The sequence below is a fragment of the Salvelinus namaycush genome, chromosome 1 (assembly GCF_016432855.1).
Source record: "Salvelinus namaycush isolate Seneca chromosome 1, SaNama_1.0, whole genome shotgun sequence".
Lineage (NCBI taxonomy): Eukaryota > Metazoa > Chordata > Actinopteri > Salmoniformes > Salmonidae > Salvelinus > Salvelinus namaycush.
Genome location: NC_052307.1, coordinates 37,584,146 through 37,601,099, shown reverse-complemented (window position 1 = coordinate 37,601,099; position 16,954 = coordinate 37,584,146). Strand labels below are relative to the sequence as shown.

The following is a 16,954-nucleotide window of genomic DNA, read 5'->3' as shown; positions in this document are numbered from 1 at the left end:
GACAAGCTACCGGGGTCTGACAATCTGGATGGAAAAATGAAAAATGACTGAGGATAATAGAGGATGATATTGCCACTCCTATTTGCCACATCTTCAATTTAAGCCTGCTAGAAAGTGTGTTCCCTTAGGCCTGGAGGGAAGCTAAAGTCATTCCACTACCCAAGAATAGTAAAGCCCCCTTTACTGGCTCAAATAGCTGACCAATCAGCCTGTTACCAACCCTTAGTAATCTTCTGGAAAAAATTGTGCTTTACAAATTGACAACATACTTTCAGCACGCTTATAGGGAAGGACACTCAACAAGCACAGCACTTACACAAGTGACTGATGATTGGCTGAGAGAAATTTATGATAAAATGATTGTTGGGGCTGTCTTGTTAAACTTCAGTGCAGCTTTTGACATTATCGATCATAGTCTGCTGCTGGAAAAACGTATATGTTATGGCTTTACACCCCCTGGAGTAATGTGGATAAAGAGTTACGTGTCTAACAGAACACAGAGGATGTTCTTTAATGGAAGCCTCTCAAACATAATCCCGGTAGAATCAGGAATTACCCAGGGTAGCTGTTTAGGCCCTTTGCTTTTTTCAAATCTTTACTAACGACATGCCACTGGCTTATGTAAGGCCAGTGTGTCTATGTATGCGGATGACTCAACACTATACACATCAGCTACTACAGCGACTGAAATTACTGCTACACTTAACAAAGAGCTGCAGCTAGTTTTGGAATGGGTAGCAAGGAATAAACTAGTCCTAAATATTTCCAAAACTAAAAGCATTGTATTTGGGACAAATCATTCACTAAACCCTAAACCCCAACTACGCCTCGTAATGAATAATGTGGAAATTGAGCAAGTTGAGGTGACAAAACTGCTTGGAGTAACCCTGGATTGTAAACTGTCATGGTCAAAACATATTGATACAACAGTAGCTAAGATGGGGAGAAGTCTGTCCATAATAAAGCGCTGCTCTGCCTTCTTAACAACACTATCAACAAGGCAGGTCCTACAGACCCTAGTTGTCACACCTAGACTACTGTTCAGTAGTGTGGTCAGGTACTACAAAGAGGGACTTTGGGAAATTGCAGTTGGCTCAGAACAGGGCAGCACGGCTGGCCCTTAAAGTACACGGAGAGCTAACATTAATGACATGCATATCAATCTCTCATGGCTCAAAGTGGAAGAGAGATTGACTTCATCATTATTTGTTTTTGTAAGAGGTGTTGACAAGCTGAATGTACCAAGCTGTCTGTTTAAATTACTAGCACACAGCTCGGACACTCATGCATACCCCACAAGACATGCCACCAGAGGTCTCTTCACAGTCCCCAAGTCCAGAACAGACTATGAGAGGCACACAGTACTACATAGAGACATGACTACATGGAACTCTATTCCACATCAGGTATCTGATGCAAGCAGTAAAATCAGATTTAAAAAGCAGGGAAAAATACACCTCATGGAACAACAGGGACTGTGAAGACACACACAAAAAGGTACAGACACATGCATACGCACACATTGTGATATTGTTGTATGGTGGTAGTGAACATGTTGTGTTGTGGATATGTGGTGGTGTAGAGATGTTATATGATGTACTGTTTTATCTTTAGCTCATTCAGTACAAACATAGTTCACTGTTATATATTTTGTTTTACAGTAGACGTTGGAAGTTCACATACACCTTAGACAAATACATTTAAACTCAGTTATTCACAATTCCTGACATTTAATCCTAGTATAAATTCCATGTCTTAGGTCAGTTAGGATCACCACCTTATTTTAAGAATGTGAAATGTCAGAATAATAGTAGAGAGAATTATTTATTTCAGCTTTTATTTCTTTCATCACATTCCCAGTGGGTCAGAAGTTTACATACACTCAATTAGTATTTGGTAGCATTGCCTTTAAATTGGTTAACTTCGGTCAAACGTTTCGGGTAGCCTTCCACAAGCTTCCTACAATAAGTTGGGTGAATTTTGGCCCATTCCTCCTGACAGAGCTGGTGTAACTGAGTCAGGTTTGTAGGCCTCCTTGATCGCATATGTTTCTTCAGTTCTGTCCACAAATTTTCTATAGGATTGAGGTCAGGACTTTGTGATGGCCACTCCAATACCTTGACTTTGTTGTCCTTAAGCCATTTGCCACAACTTTGGAAGAATGCTTGGGATCATTGTCCATTTGGAAGACCCATTTGCGACCAAGCTTTAACTTCCTGACTGATGTCTTGAGATGTTGCTTCAATATATGCACATCATTTTCCTCCCTCATGATGCCATCTATTTTGTGAAGTGCACCAGTTCCTCCTGCAGCAAAACACCCCCACAACATGATGCTGCCACCCCATGCTTCACGGTATGGGATGGTGTTCTTCGGCTTGCAAGCCTCCCCCTTTTTCCTCCAAACATAACGATGGTCATTATGGCCAAACAGTTCTATTTTTGTTTCATCAGACCAGAGGACATTTCTCCAAAAGGTACGATCTTTGTCCCCATGTGCAATTGCAAACCGTAGTCTGGCTTTTTCATGGCGGTTTTGGAGCAGTGGCTTCTTCCTTGCTGAGCGGCCTTTCAGGTTATGTCGATATAGGACTCGTTTTACTGTGGATATAGATACTTTTGTACCTGTTTCCACCAGCATCTTCATAAGGTCCTTTGCTGTTGTTCTGGGATTGATTTGCACTTTTCGCACCAAAGTACGTTCATCTCTAAGAGACAGAACGCGCCTCCTTCCTGAGCGGTATGACGGCTGCGTGGTCCCATGGTGTTTATACTTGCGTACTATTGTTTGTACAGATGAACGTGGTACCTTCAGGCGTTCGCAAATTGCTCCCAAGGATGAACCAGACTTGTGGGCATCTACAATTCTTTTTTCTGAGGTCTTGGCTGATTTCTTTTGATTTTCCCATGATGTCAATCAAGGAGGCACTGAGTTTGAAGGTAGGCCTTGAAATACATTTATTTTTTAAATTTCACCTTTATATAACCAGGTAGGCCAGTTGAGAACAAGTTCTCATTTCCAACTGCGACCTGGCCAAGATAATCCACAGGTACACCTCCAATTGACTCAAATGATGTCAATAAGCCTATCAAAAGCTTCTAAAGCCAACACATAATTTTCTGGAATTTTCCAAGCTGTTTAAAGGCACAGTCAACTTAGTGTATGTAAACTTCTGACCCACTGGAATTGTGATACAGTGAATTACAGTGAATTATAAGTGAAATAATCTGTCTGTAAACAATTGTTGGGAAAATTACTTGTGTCATGCACAAAGTAGATGTCCTAACTGACTTGCCAAAACTATAGTTTGTTGACAAGAAATTTGTGGAGTGGTTGAAAAACGAGTTTTAATGACTCCAACCTAAGTGTATGTAAACTTCTGACTTCAACTGTATATTTAATGTGGGTAGTTGGTGTGTTTGGACCCCAGGAAGAGCAATGGGGATCCCTAATAAATACAAATAAATATTAGACGTACAGTATTTGCGTTGAGCGTAATACAAATAAATAGACGTACAGTTTTTGCGTTGAGCGTAATACAAATAAATACTAGATGTACAGTATTTGCGTTGAGCATGTTCCTGCTGTCAGCCTCTCCAGCTTTCAGTAGCTCTGTGGATGGTGTTGCTAGGCTGCCCTGTGTTAGGAGCAGTGATTCTAGTGGCTAACCTCCATTAAGCCTATAGTCTCTGCCTTCACGCCGCTGCTTGATCTGGTTGGCTGAGGGTCTGGAAGTGGCTACAGCCTCAGGTAATAACTGACCTACCACACATTCACTCCATTACCGCTCCCCATAGGTCAGAAATTATAATACAGGTCATAATGGCAGACCAAGGAGCAGGGGCAGAGCCAGAGGCACGCTGGTTTGGTAAACTGTACATGTTTGTCTACAACGTAACGACACACAGAGGCGTGCAGTGGAGAGAGGGAGTGTGCAGTCCATGTCAGAAAGACAAAAAAAACGAAAAAGCAGTGAATAAATACAATCTTTTGTTGTGTTGTGTTAGTCAAGTCTCTCCCTGTGCTGTAGCTCTGTGCATCAATAGAAGAGGAACCATGACCTTGTACCACACAGTAAAGTATGCCAGCTTCTTCTTAAGTGGGGTGCAAATGCCTCTGAAGCCGCATTCAGGGTAGTAAACAACCATACGTTCAATAATAATAACAATAATAATTGACACGGATAGAGAATAACCATTTGTAGACGGGATAACAGAGAGAGGCAGCGGGGCCCGTCCTGCTAAACCCATGCTAGGGGAAACACTGATAGTAACTATGGTGATGTTCGTACCGGGATCATCCAGTTGGCCAGGTCTCCCATCTTAGAAACCTGCATGGCTCCCAGCATCGTCAAGTTGATGTGACCACTGCAGAGAGAAGACAAACAATCACCTTATCAATCAATCTATACATCAATTAACTAACCCAATCAGTCCATCAGTCAATCAATCACCAACAAGGTAAATGTGGCAATTGGAGACAGAAGGAGGGTTTGATACCTTGTCGAAGGCATAAGAAACATCAACTGTGTTCTGAGTTATAGAGAGAATGATGTTGGGTTGTTCCACATGATTAAACATGTGCTATTAAACTATGAAGACATTCTAATTAACTCTGTGTGGGAGGGGTGAGGAGGAGGATGGTTTCAATTTGTAACTCTGGTAATAGGACAGCTGGTGTAATCAGACAGGTGGCAGCCTATTAGAATAGCCATGTTCCCTCGCCTTCACCTCACCTCTGAGACAAGACAATGAGACATTGTGCCACAGGGAGAGACCTGAGCTACACACACAACGACAGGCCAATGTCATGCGTTTCAGAAATCTTTGCCGAAACCCACCCAAAACTGTATACGTCACCTTCACCGGATCAACTTTAGACACCAGTGGCACCATGCTCAGATCTAAGAGGGAAAGTGTGTATGCGTCTCTCTCTCTCTCTCTCTCTGTTTGTGTGTGTGTGTGCGCGTTAGCGAGTCAGTGGGAGGGAAGGGCACACACAGCCAGATACCCTGTAAAATCAGAGCATAGACACTGCAGTGCAATGACTCACTATGACCAGCGTGTGTGTCTGTGTGTGTGTGTATGAGCCATGTCTTTGTGCGGTTTCTGGCACATTGGCCATTAGCCCTCTGCATTTATGAATCTTATTGGATTTCCACGGTGGACAAACAGATCTACTTCTATAGGGTGGGTGGGCCGAGTCTCAGCTGATCCAGAAATCAATATCAACCCGTGAATTATCGCCATCGCTTTTGCCGAGCTGCATGGTCAACAACAGCTAACAGCTAATATACAAGGCTTACAAATCAGGGCTTGGCCATGGTTGTTAAGCAGCATTTCATGGTTTCATGGCAGTTTTGTTGAGCTCAGCCGGCATCTATTTATGTAATATACACTATATGACCAAAGGTATGTGGACACATCGTCGAACATCTCATTCCAAAATCATGGGCATTAATATGGAGTTGGTCCCCCTTTGCTGCTAAAACAGCCTCCACTCATCTGGGAAGGCCTTCCACTAGATGTTGGAACATTGCTGCGGGGACTTGCTTCCATTCAGCCATTCAGAGCATTAGTGAGGTTGGGCACTGATGTTGGGCGATTAGGCCTGGCTCGCAGTCGGCTTTCCAATTCATCCCAAAGGTGTTTGATGGGGTTAAGGTCAGGGATCTGTGCAGGCCAGTCAAGTTCTTCCACACCGATCTCGACAAACCATTTCTGTATGGATCTCTTCGTGCACGGGGGCGTTGTCATGCTGAAACAGGAAAGGGCTTTCTTATCTAGAATGGCATTGTATTAAGACTTCCCTTCACTGGAACAAGGGGCCTAGCTCGAACCACAAAAAACAGCCCCGGACCATTATTTCTCCTCCACCAAACTTTACAATTGGCACTATGCATTGGGGCAGGTAACGTTCTCCCGCCAAACCCAGATTAGTCCGTTGGAATGGAAGATGGTGTAGCGTGATTCATTACTCCAGAGAACACGTTTCCACTCCTCCAGCCAACGCTTGGCATTACGCATGATGATCTTAGGCTTGTTTGTGGCTGCTCGGCCATCAGAAACCCATTTCATGAAGCTCCCGACGAACAGTTCTTGTGCTGATGTTGCTTCCCGAGGCAGTTTGGAACTCAGTAGTGAGTGTTGCAACCGAAGAAAGATTTTTACGCTCTACACGCTTCAGCACTCGGCGGTCCCGTTCTGTGAGCTTGTGTGGCCTACCACTTTGCGGCTGAGCCGTTGTTGCTCCTAGACATTTCTACTTCACAATAACAGCACTTACAGTTGACCGGGGCAACTCTAGCAGGGCAGAAATTTGTAAAGGTGCATGACGGTGCCAGTGTTTGTCTATGGAGATTGCATGGCTGTGTGGTCAATTTTATATACCTGTCAGCAATGGGTGTGGCTGAAATAGCCAAATCCACTAATTTGAAGGGGTGTCCACCTACTTTTGGCCATGTTGTGTATATCATCCCAAGGTCTCGACAGAAAACGGGAGGTTTTTGAAGCTGCACTGTCCAAGCTAATCGTAGTGTCTCTTTCTCAGTGTCAATATCCTGATCGGTGAGTCTCCGATTCCATATTCAATAGGACTTCATGTGTCTCACAAAGGGTCATTATGCTTCATGGCATCCACATCTTGTCAATAATGGTCAGACAACCACTACTTTTAGAGACAACCCCAACATGCGCCCGCTCACCCACCCACCCACACGACACACACACACAAACTTCCTGCCCTCTCATCCCTACACTTTCCCTCCTGATCACCCTTAGCCTCAACAGTTACCCGATCATTCAGCCCTAACCTAGCCCCCTAGAGTTTGACTATAACGCACAAACAAAAACACAGAGCCCTCTGTCTCGATGACTTCAAACAGCAATAAATCGTTACCCTCTGATCATGGCAAACGATTCATCACTGGAGAAGTAGGAAGCTCCTGGAAGCACAGTCACCGTTTCTTTACCTGCACAAACACAGGGGGAAATGTCAACATCTCTCATAAACAGGATAGTTTGTTTCGTTTCGTGTGTGTGTGTGTGTGTGAGGCAACATCACTTACCGGCGTTAATGAGGTCAGCATCCACTTCGTCTTCTGTGGGGTAGGGGCCCTACACAGAACACACACATTCATCACACAATGACACACATCCGGTCTCTAAGCACCATAACCACACACAAACACACATATTTTCTCTCCCTTCAACAAAGGAACAGTCCTTGTTTCTTTACAGCACTATAAAAGGAGGAGGAGGAGGAGGAGGGGAAGGGAGAAAGAGAGCTTCTGACATCACATCTCTTAACCTGACATTCATAATTGGGGGAACATTCTCACAAATGAGGCATTGGCATATTTCTGCGGAAATTTCTCTGACAACAGAATTGATGTGAAAGGCTTGGTGGAGCGGCAGTCTTTGTTAACACAGCCCACAGCTGTGTATACAAATAATGGATGGAGGAAAAAGAAGGCAGATGGTCGCAAGCTCCACAACGTTGGGTTAAGAATCCGGCACGTTTCAAACGTCAGTCCCAACACCTGTTGTCAAACCATGTTAGTATGGTTTTACAGTGAGAGGGATTTAAATGAGCTTTTTACCAATCCCAGGATGCCATTCTCGCTTTGCAGGTGGACAGTTATGTCAGGTTGGATGAAGTTGCTGGCCAGCATGGGGATGCCAATGCCAAGGTTAGCTGACAGGGGTTAACGTTAAAGAACACACACCGAATACACGAAAGACATACTAGTACCCTGATCTCATCTGATTCTGCACTACCGATGCCAAAACCTGGGTTAACTGATAGGGTTGGTTTGTCAAAGATAATGAACTTTCCCAATTTTAAATCAAATTGTATTGGTCACAAACACATATTTAGCAGATGTTATTGCAGGTGTAGCGAAATGCTTGTATTCCTAGCTCCAACAGTAGAGTAGTATCTAACAATTCACAACAATACACACAAATCGAAAAGATAAAGAATGGAATTAAGAAATATATAAATATTAGGACGAGCGATGTCGGAGTGGCATTGACTAAAATACAGTAGAATAGAATACAGTATATACATATGAAATTAGTAAAGCAGCATGTAAACATTTATTAAAGTGACTAGTGTTCCAATATTAAAATGACCAGTGATTCCATGTCTATGTACAGTTGAAGTCAGAAGTTTACATACACTTAGGTTGGAGTCATTCAAACTTGTTTTTCAACCACTCCACAAATGTATTGTTAACAAACTATAGTTTGGCAAGTCGGTTAGGACATCTACTTTGTGCATGACACAAGTCATTTTTCCAACAATTGTTTACAGACAGATTATTTCACTTATAATTCACTGTATCACAATTCCAGTGGGTCAAAAGTTTACACGCACTAAGTTGACTGTGCATTTAAACAGCTTGGACAATTCCAGAAAATGATGTCATGGCTTTAGAAGCTTCTGATAGGCTAATTGACATCATTTGAGTCAATTGGAGGTGTACCTGAGGATGTACTTCAAGGCCTACCTTCAAATCCAGTGCCTCTTTGCTTGACATCAAGGGAAAATCTAAAGAAATCAGCCAAGACCCCAGAAATTGTAGACATCCACACATCTGGTTCATCCTTGGGAGCAATTTCCAAACACCTGAAGGTACCCCGATCATCTGTACAAATCTGCTCAGGAAGGAGACGTGTTCTGTCTCCTAGAGATTAACATACTTTGGTGAGAAAAGTGCAAATCAATCCCAGAACAACAGCAAAGGACCTTGTGAATATGCTGGAGCAAACAGGTACAAAAGTATCTATATCCACAGTAAAACGAGTCCTATATCGACATAACCTGAAAGGCCGCTCAGCAAGGAAGAAGCCACTGCTCCAAAACCGCCATAAAAAAGCCAGACTACGGTTTGCAATTGCACATGGGGACAAAGATCGTACTTTTTGGAGAAAGGTCCTCTGGTCTGATGAAACAAAAATAGAACTGTTTGGCCATAATGACCATCGTTATGTTTGGAGGAAAAAGGGGGAGGCTTGCAAGCCGAAAAACACCATCCCAACCGTGAAGCACGGGGGTGGCAGCATCATGTTGTGGGGGTGCTTTGCTGCAGGAGGGACTGGTGCACTTCACAAAATAGATGGCATCATGAGGGAGGAAAATTATGTGGATATATTGAAACAACATCTCAAGACATCAGTCAGGAAGTTAAAGCTTGGTCGCAAATGGGTCTTCCAAATGGACAATGACCCCAAGCATACTTCCAAAGTTGTGGCAAAATGGCTTAAGGACAACAAAGTCAAGGTATTGGAGTGGCCATCACAAAGCCATGACCTCAATCCTATAGAAAATGTGTGGGCAGAACTGAAAAAGCGTGTGCGAGCAAGGAGGCCTACAAACATGACTCAGTTACACCAGCTCTGTCAGGAGGAATGGGCCAAAATTCACCCAACCTATTGTGGGAAGCTTGTGGAAGACTACCCGAAACATTTGACCCAAGTTAAACAATTTAAAGGCAATACACTCAATTAGTATTTGGTAGCTGGGAATGTGATGAAAAAATTAAAAGCTGAAGAAAATCATTTTCTCTACTATTATTCTGACATTTCACATTCTTAAAATAAAGTAGTGATCCTAACTGACCTAAGACAGGGAATTTTTACTAGGATTAAATGTCAGTAATTGTGAAAAAGTGTATGTAAACTTCCGACTTCAACTGTACATAGGGCAGCACCAATATAGTAGTACATTTAAACCCTTTTACTATTAAATCCACCTTTTGGTGAGATATCAATGATGATTTGTTCAGTCAACTCCCATTTCACGTTCAAGGATACCATACATCCCATCCTCAAACTCCAGAGCTGCCCGGCGAATGATCCTCTCTCGTACGATGTCAGAGTCCTTCTTTGGTTTTGGCTTCTCTGCTTGGGCCTTCTGCACTGTACGCCTCTGGAGAGCGGAGAGAGAGACAATTCAGTCATCTCGGCTTAGTACCAATTGATTACCCACACTTCCATATTGTACTATGAAAGGTTTGGGAGTGATGAATTATAGATCACAGTGGGTGGAAACAAATTTCCCCCAAATTCCCAGGTTTTCCAGAAATCCTGGTTGGAGGTTTCCAGATTGCCTGCTTATTCCCTCCTAGTTTCGGGAATCTTCCAACAGAGATTTCTGGAAAACCTGGGAATTTTGCGAAAGTTACTGGAACTTTTGCAACCCTTTTTAAACAGTAATACTGCCACTCATTTAATTCCTCATGGTACTAGAACAGGGTAGAGAGGACTTGATTGCACATCAACTTAGTCCAAAAGATAACAGGAAGTCTATAATCCATAGAAAATAACGAGAATTTTGCAACCCAGTATGAATCCACTGAGATGTCTGGAGGCCCACCTCTATCCTCTTCTCGTAGCTGCCTCCCGTGATGATCCTGTGGATGTAGATGCTAGGGACGTGGATGTCCTCTTCAGCAAACGTCCCCACATCCACCACCTCCTCTACCTACACACAGATAGAGTTGGATGAAGCATTTTATTTCACCTTTATTTAACCAGGTAAGCTAGTTGAGAACAAGTTCTCATTTACAACTGCGACCTGGCCAAGACAAAGCAAAGCAGTGTGATCAAGCATGAATCAACAGAGTGTTGTTGGTCACTCCAAACACTGATCCTAGGGGTTTACCTAAAGCCACACTCCTCGATCCCTGTTTCCAACCGCTGTGATCGATTCACATTTGTAAAATACAACGTTCAATGTTTTCATTCTGGTCTTTGTTAACGGCTGATAGAGGGTGGAAACAGAGTTTTAGAGGAGCGTGTCTTTAAACCTCTCTTTTTCGATCTGCTAACGGCGAGCAGGAACCACACTGTATTCATTTCCCCAGCTTTGACAACCACCAAGCCTAGAGTAAGCTGCTTTCATGCGACAGCTTGGCAGTGGGGCCTTTAGAGAGGTCGAGCCCAGGGGAAAGGGCCTGATCCTGGGATCAGAGGTGATGGAAGGTGGGTGCAGGTTCTGTCCATCACAAGGAGAAACCTGGTGTTACATTACAAGCTCTGTCCCAATGTTATTAGATTTAGAAGGACTTGGAATGGTCCAAGTATGGCCTGAAGAAGGGGTGTTGGCAAGGGTTTCAAGAAGCATCACAATCATCATCTCAATTGTCTCAAGAAGCATCACAATCATCATCTCAATTGTCTTCATCGCCACCATGATCATCATCATCAGTAATCCATTAGGGTCAACCATAAGGGAATTACACAATGTGGAGGTGAAGACATCATTACTGACTGTGTCACTTAGCAAGGAATCTAAACCCCAATCATACCAGCCACATAACAGAAGCTATGACGACTAGCAAAGATGATAGCTAACGCTCATTAAAAAGCTTTAAAATGAACCAGCCTCAGTTGGCTGGTTACTAAGCAACATTTTCAGAAAGCTTCCTGCTAAATGAATTACTTCCAGAGTGTGTCCTGGGTTCTGCCTGAGATATGTTCCCCATGTTATTTAATGAGACATTCATTGTAATAGGTATTGATCCCAGGAAGAAAGAGGTCAACGTGACTCGGTAAAAAGGGCAGAAGGTAAACACTCTCTTCCTTTAAAGAACCCGGTGACTAGAGATATTTTGGACAGCACACTTCTATTTACCAGAAGTACGTTCAACAAGGGAAATGGCTCGTTTGTGAGCGTTAACCCAAGCTGACACATTCCGTTTGTTTTGTGTTAAATCGCAAACGTTAGCTAGCTGTCATAGAAGGTTGTGTGCTGCAAAAGTAAGTGTCTGTTTTGGGTCTAAACCTCTTTGCAAGAATATTAACATCTTTGGAGTGAGCCCATTGTTTTCCGACCCCTTCATCCCATCGTCCTGTGCTGTTTGTTATGGTACCCCAGTTGCCTATGAAGAGCAGCATGAGATAACAACAACACTTTCTGCTGAAGTAGACCCTCGCTAAGCTTTAGAGAGACAGAGAGAGAGAGGGAGGGTTAGAGAGAGTGAGAGGAAGAGTGAGTGAGAGAGAGAGAGGGAGAGAGAGAGGGGGGAAGAGACAGAGAGAGGGGGGGGAGAGAGAGACGGGGGGGAGACGGAGAGCGCGAGAGAGAGCGGGGAAAGAGAGAGCGAGAAAGGAGACAGAGAAAATGCTAGAGAGAGGAAGAGGGGCTCAGGGACTCTTTCAGGAGCAATAATCTTATAATACGATGCTGAAATCATCCCTCTTCATAAAGACTCAGAGGGGAGACACTTCAGAGAGGGAGAGGTAGGCCAAATCGACTTGCAGAAACGAGGAAAAAAAGAGATCTCTACAGAAAGGGGGACAACATAAATTGCAGCCCTCTACTTTCCCCCTACATCCTCCACTCCAATATAACAGAGAATATTATATATTTATTGCATTCACACAAGGGGGCAGCAGGTAGCCTAGTGGTTAGAGCGTTGGGCCAGTAACCGAAAGGTTGCTGGATCGAATCCCCGAGCTGACAAGGTACAAATCTGTCGTTCTGCCCCTGAACAAGGCCAGTTAACCCACTGTTCCCCGGTAGGCCGTCATTGTGAATAAGAATTTGTTCTTAACTGACTTGCCTAGTTAAATATTTTTTTTTAAAGGTGGGCATTTACAGACACATAGAATTGAGTCCTTCCTTATCTCAGCTTCCTCTCCCTCCACACTCTACAATGACTGACTGAGACGAGCCAATGGGTAAAAGCCGAAAGGATCCCATCTAAGCGTTGTCATGGCTACAGGGGCTTTGGTGGTTAGCCGGGCGGTTCAGGGCAGTAAAGTGATTGAGGCGCGTTCTCTCTCTGGGTTAAATCTCTGATAGTGCGAAAGGGGAGCCAAGGGTGGGGATGAGAGACTGACACTTTGCTAGGGGCTGATGCAGCATCTGACACAAGCAGATGCACACACACGGAATGCAAGCACGGACACACACACACACCAAGGTTTTCCTTAGCAGGTAATTGCAGGCTTTTGGACGATAAAATTAATTAGAAGCCGATAAGATTGCACCTGGCCAAATTGTCCGGGGTAATTCTACATTTGTTGTATGGACAATGACAGTTGTGAATCTGATGCAGCCGAAGAGCTACTGCCCCCTTACCCGGGAAAGCACCGAACAACAGACAGGGACGTTGAACCATCGAAGAGGCGCAAATATGATGAGAACTACATTGATTTGGGGTTCACTTATATTGGGAGTAGTGCCTTTCCTCAGCCACAGTGTGTTATATGTGCAAAAGTACTATCTCACAACTCGATGAAAACGTCACTCTTGGGCAGACATTTAGAAACAAAACATGCCAATTTGAAAAATAAGCCACTGGAGTTTTTTGAGCGAGAATTAAGACGACTTTCGAGTAGTAAGACATGTATAAAAGCAACAGATGCCATTAATAAGAAGGGGCTAGAAACGTCTTATATGGTGAGCTAGGACAGGCAATCCCCATACTATTGTGGAGGGCTTAATACTTCCTGCTGCGGCGGATATGGCTGGGACAATGCTGGGGGAAAAGGCCCCAAATAACTATACAGACAATGACCTCATCAAACAACACTGTTTCACAACGCATCAGTGACATGGCAGGGGATGTTTTGAAACAATTACTGCTTCGCATACAAGCCAGTGAATTCTATGCGTTACAGCTGGATGAGTCAACAGACGTGGCGGGCCTGGCACAGCTCTTGGTATATGTCCGTTCCATTTTTGGGGGATCAATTAAGGAAGACAACCTCTTCTGCAAACCACTGGAAACCAGGACAACAGGAGAGGATATTTTTAAAGTTCTGGGCAGCTTTGTGACATCAAATGGACTTTGGTGGTCAAGATGTGTTGGTATCTGTACTGATGGCGCAAAAGCCATGACAGGAAGACATAGTGGAGTGGTAACGCGAGTGCAAGCAGTTGCTCCCCACGCCACTTGCGTACACTGCAGCATCCATCGAGAGGCTTTTGCTGCCAAGGGAATACCTGACAACTTGAAAGACGTTTTGGATACTACAGTGAAAATGGTTAACTTTGTTAAAGGAAGGCCCCTGAACTCTCGTGTATTTTCTGAACTATGCAATGATACGGGCAGCGACCATGTAATGCTTTTACAACATACAGAAGTGCGCTGGTTATCAAGGGGCAAAGTATTGACAAGAGCGTAAAGTTTTATTTACTGACCATAATTTTCACTTGTCTGACCGCTTGCATGATGAAGAGTTTCTCACACAACTGGCCTATCAGGGTGGTTTTTTCTCGCCTGAATGATCTGAATCCAGGATTACAGGGACTCTCCGCAACTATATTCAATGTGCGGGACAAAATTGAGGCTATGATTAAGAAATTGGAGCTCTTCTCTGTCTACATTAACAAGGACAACACACAGGTATTTCCATCATTCTATGATTTTGTGTGTGCAAATGAACTCAATGTCAAATGTGAAATAGCGAAGCACCGGAGTGAGTTGGGTGTGCAATTACGCAGGTACTTTCCCAAAACGGATGACACAAACAACTGGATTCGTTATCCCTTTCATGCCCTGCCTCCAGTCCACTTACCAATATCTGAACAAGAGAGCCTCATTGAAATTGCAACAAGCGGTTCTGTGAAAATATAATTTAATCAACCACGTACCTTGCAATCACGTACCTATGTGAGAGTGGATTCTTGGCCCTCACTAGCATGAAAACTAAATAAAGGCACAGACCTTGTGGAAAATTATTTAAGACTGAGACTCTCTCCAATACAACCCAACATTGCACAGTTATGTGCATCTGTTCAAGCACATCCTTCTCATTAACCTGTGGTGAGTTATTCACAATTTTTGATGAACAAATAAAGTTGTATATGTAAGATGGTTAAATAAAGAGCAAAGTTATTGATTATTATTATATTATTATTTGTGCCTTGGTCCCATAAGAGCTCTTTGTCACTTTCCATGAGCCGGGTTGTGACAAACTCACACTCATTCTATGTTTAATAAATGTATCGTGTGTGGCAGGCTTACAATGATGGGAAGAAAATAACATTTGAGAGAGTGCGCAGGCCCTGGTGCTAGAGGGGGTATGCAGCTGGAGGTTGAATGTTTGAAGGAGTACGGGACTATAAAAAGTTTGGGAACCACTGGTTTAGAGCAATCAGGCAAGGTTTTCCAGATTAGCGGAGAACTAGGCTTTTTTAAAATAAACTGCTTCAGACGGGTTGCAGCTGTGCCAGTGAGTGATTGACAAGCCATGCTAGAGGTTCATATTCCATATCTCTAGTTGTCAATAGCGCTCCGGTGTGACCTTAGTGGTTGAACATATGGAGGGGGGATGATTGTAGACTAGTTTCTATACGTCTTCTGTATGTGCTTCAATAGCCTACATCCTAGATACCAGATTCAATCACCAGCCCTGCTGCCTTAGAGGGTGATGGTGATAGTGATGATGAAGACGACATTGTAAGGGGGTGTTACACCACCCAACCATGTCGCTCTACCCTGTCTCACTCGACACACAGTCTGTCCTCAGCTCAGTGAGCTGTTACCTAAGCTAAGCCAAGCCCAGCCAGCACAATAAACAAACTCATCCAATTTAAATATTATATGTGTATAAAGGGCCCAGTGTGGCTTTGATCTGCGCGATGGGTGTGTGAGTGGGGCTGCAGCAGGGCTCAGCAGGACAGAACAGAACTGGAATGAATCAAAAGACAATAAAACACACAGGAACGCAAACGCACACACAAACCACCTATCGACACACATACATATGTTAATTGATATTCCTGTGTCTGTAGTAGCATTTTCACATCAATGAGAGCGGGGAGAGGCTTGAAGTGACCTGGGAGGGAGACACAGGGAATGAAAGGTCCACTGGGAAACACACACACACACCTTTTTTTGGTCAGTGTGTTCTTTTTTAGAACTCTGAGCGCTGTCAGGGCATATTAATCTCAAACTGACGGGCATACAGTGTGTATATGTGTGTGTGCCTTTGTCCTAGTGTGTTGTGGTTAGCTGTGCCCAGCATATTCACCTCCTTCAGCCCCAGTCATATTATTAGTTCAAAACGTCAAGTCAAGGTACAGCTCGCTGATGTGATCAATGGAAATGAATAAGACAGGAGTTCCACACACACACACACACACACACACACACACACACACACACACACACACACACACACACACACACACACACACACACACACACACACACACAAGGCTGTTGATAAGACCTTTTTACAAATCCACTGATGTGAATGAACTGCTGTGACCCAGCCCTGTCCCACCTCAGCTGTGTGTATGTGTGTGTTTGTGTGTTGACATTAAAGGACGTTCAGACAAATTGCTCTGATCAGTACACATATGAAGGGCATCCATTTCTCTTTGAGCGGAGGCTCAGCCTTTCTAAACCTTCGTTATATACCAAGGAGACAATCAAAAACGATGAGTACTTCGCTACTTCAGTCATCTCTCTCCGCACTCTATCTCCCTCCATGCCGCTTTCCACACAGACCTAGCCACACACCCTGTCACTCAAGGAGCGCATTTGTTGTTCCTCCTCGACAAGGGCTGCGGTTCAAACTCATAAAAGACAAACCCTTGTCCACTTACCCTCATCTTATGCCCTTGGGGGAATCCCCATTACCATCTTTGAGGGCGGTCCAAATGATTAGCCAAGCAAGGGAAGTTGGCAACGTAAGCCCCTCAGTCCTCGTTTTTAATCGAGTTGGCGAGTGTACAATTATGTTCACTCCGGGGCCTGAAATGCCCCATAATTCAATTCGTGATGATCGTACATCCGCTAAGAAAAGTCAGCCAAAAATTAAAAACTCAACGTCAATATGGAGTGAACATACAAGTGTAAGTAAAAATGAATGTAAATAAGTTAGAAATTGTGCTACTAATACACGACGGCACAAACACATCTCGTAAAAGTAATGACGTTTTTGTTTGGTTAGCTTTTGGAAATTGTAGAAATCAAACATTTTCGCA

General features: G+C 43.7%; 1 protein-coding gene across 1 annotated transcript in view; it reads right to left on the bottom strand.

Annotated features, from left to right (window-relative positions):
- Positions 1–16,954, bottom strand: part of oxct1a (3-oxoacid CoA transferase 1a) — a 118,582-nt gene that overhangs the window by 42,358 nt on the left and 59,270 nt on the right. Inside the window, exons 8-13 of the mRNA XM_038988244.1 lie at positions 10,382–10,489; positions 9,820–9,934; positions 7,602–7,696; positions 7,068–7,116; positions 6,899–6,971; positions 4,293–4,368 (exon numbers count right to left, since the gene is read on the bottom strand). Of these exons, the coding sequence (XP_038844172.1) occupies positions 4,293–4,368; positions 6,899–6,971; positions 7,068–7,116; positions 7,602–7,696; positions 9,820–9,934; positions 10,382–10,489 (516 nt within the window). The remainder of the gene's footprint in view (positions 1–4,292; positions 4,369–6,898; positions 6,972–7,067; positions 7,117–7,601; positions 7,697–9,819; positions 9,935–10,381; positions 10,490–16,954) is intronic.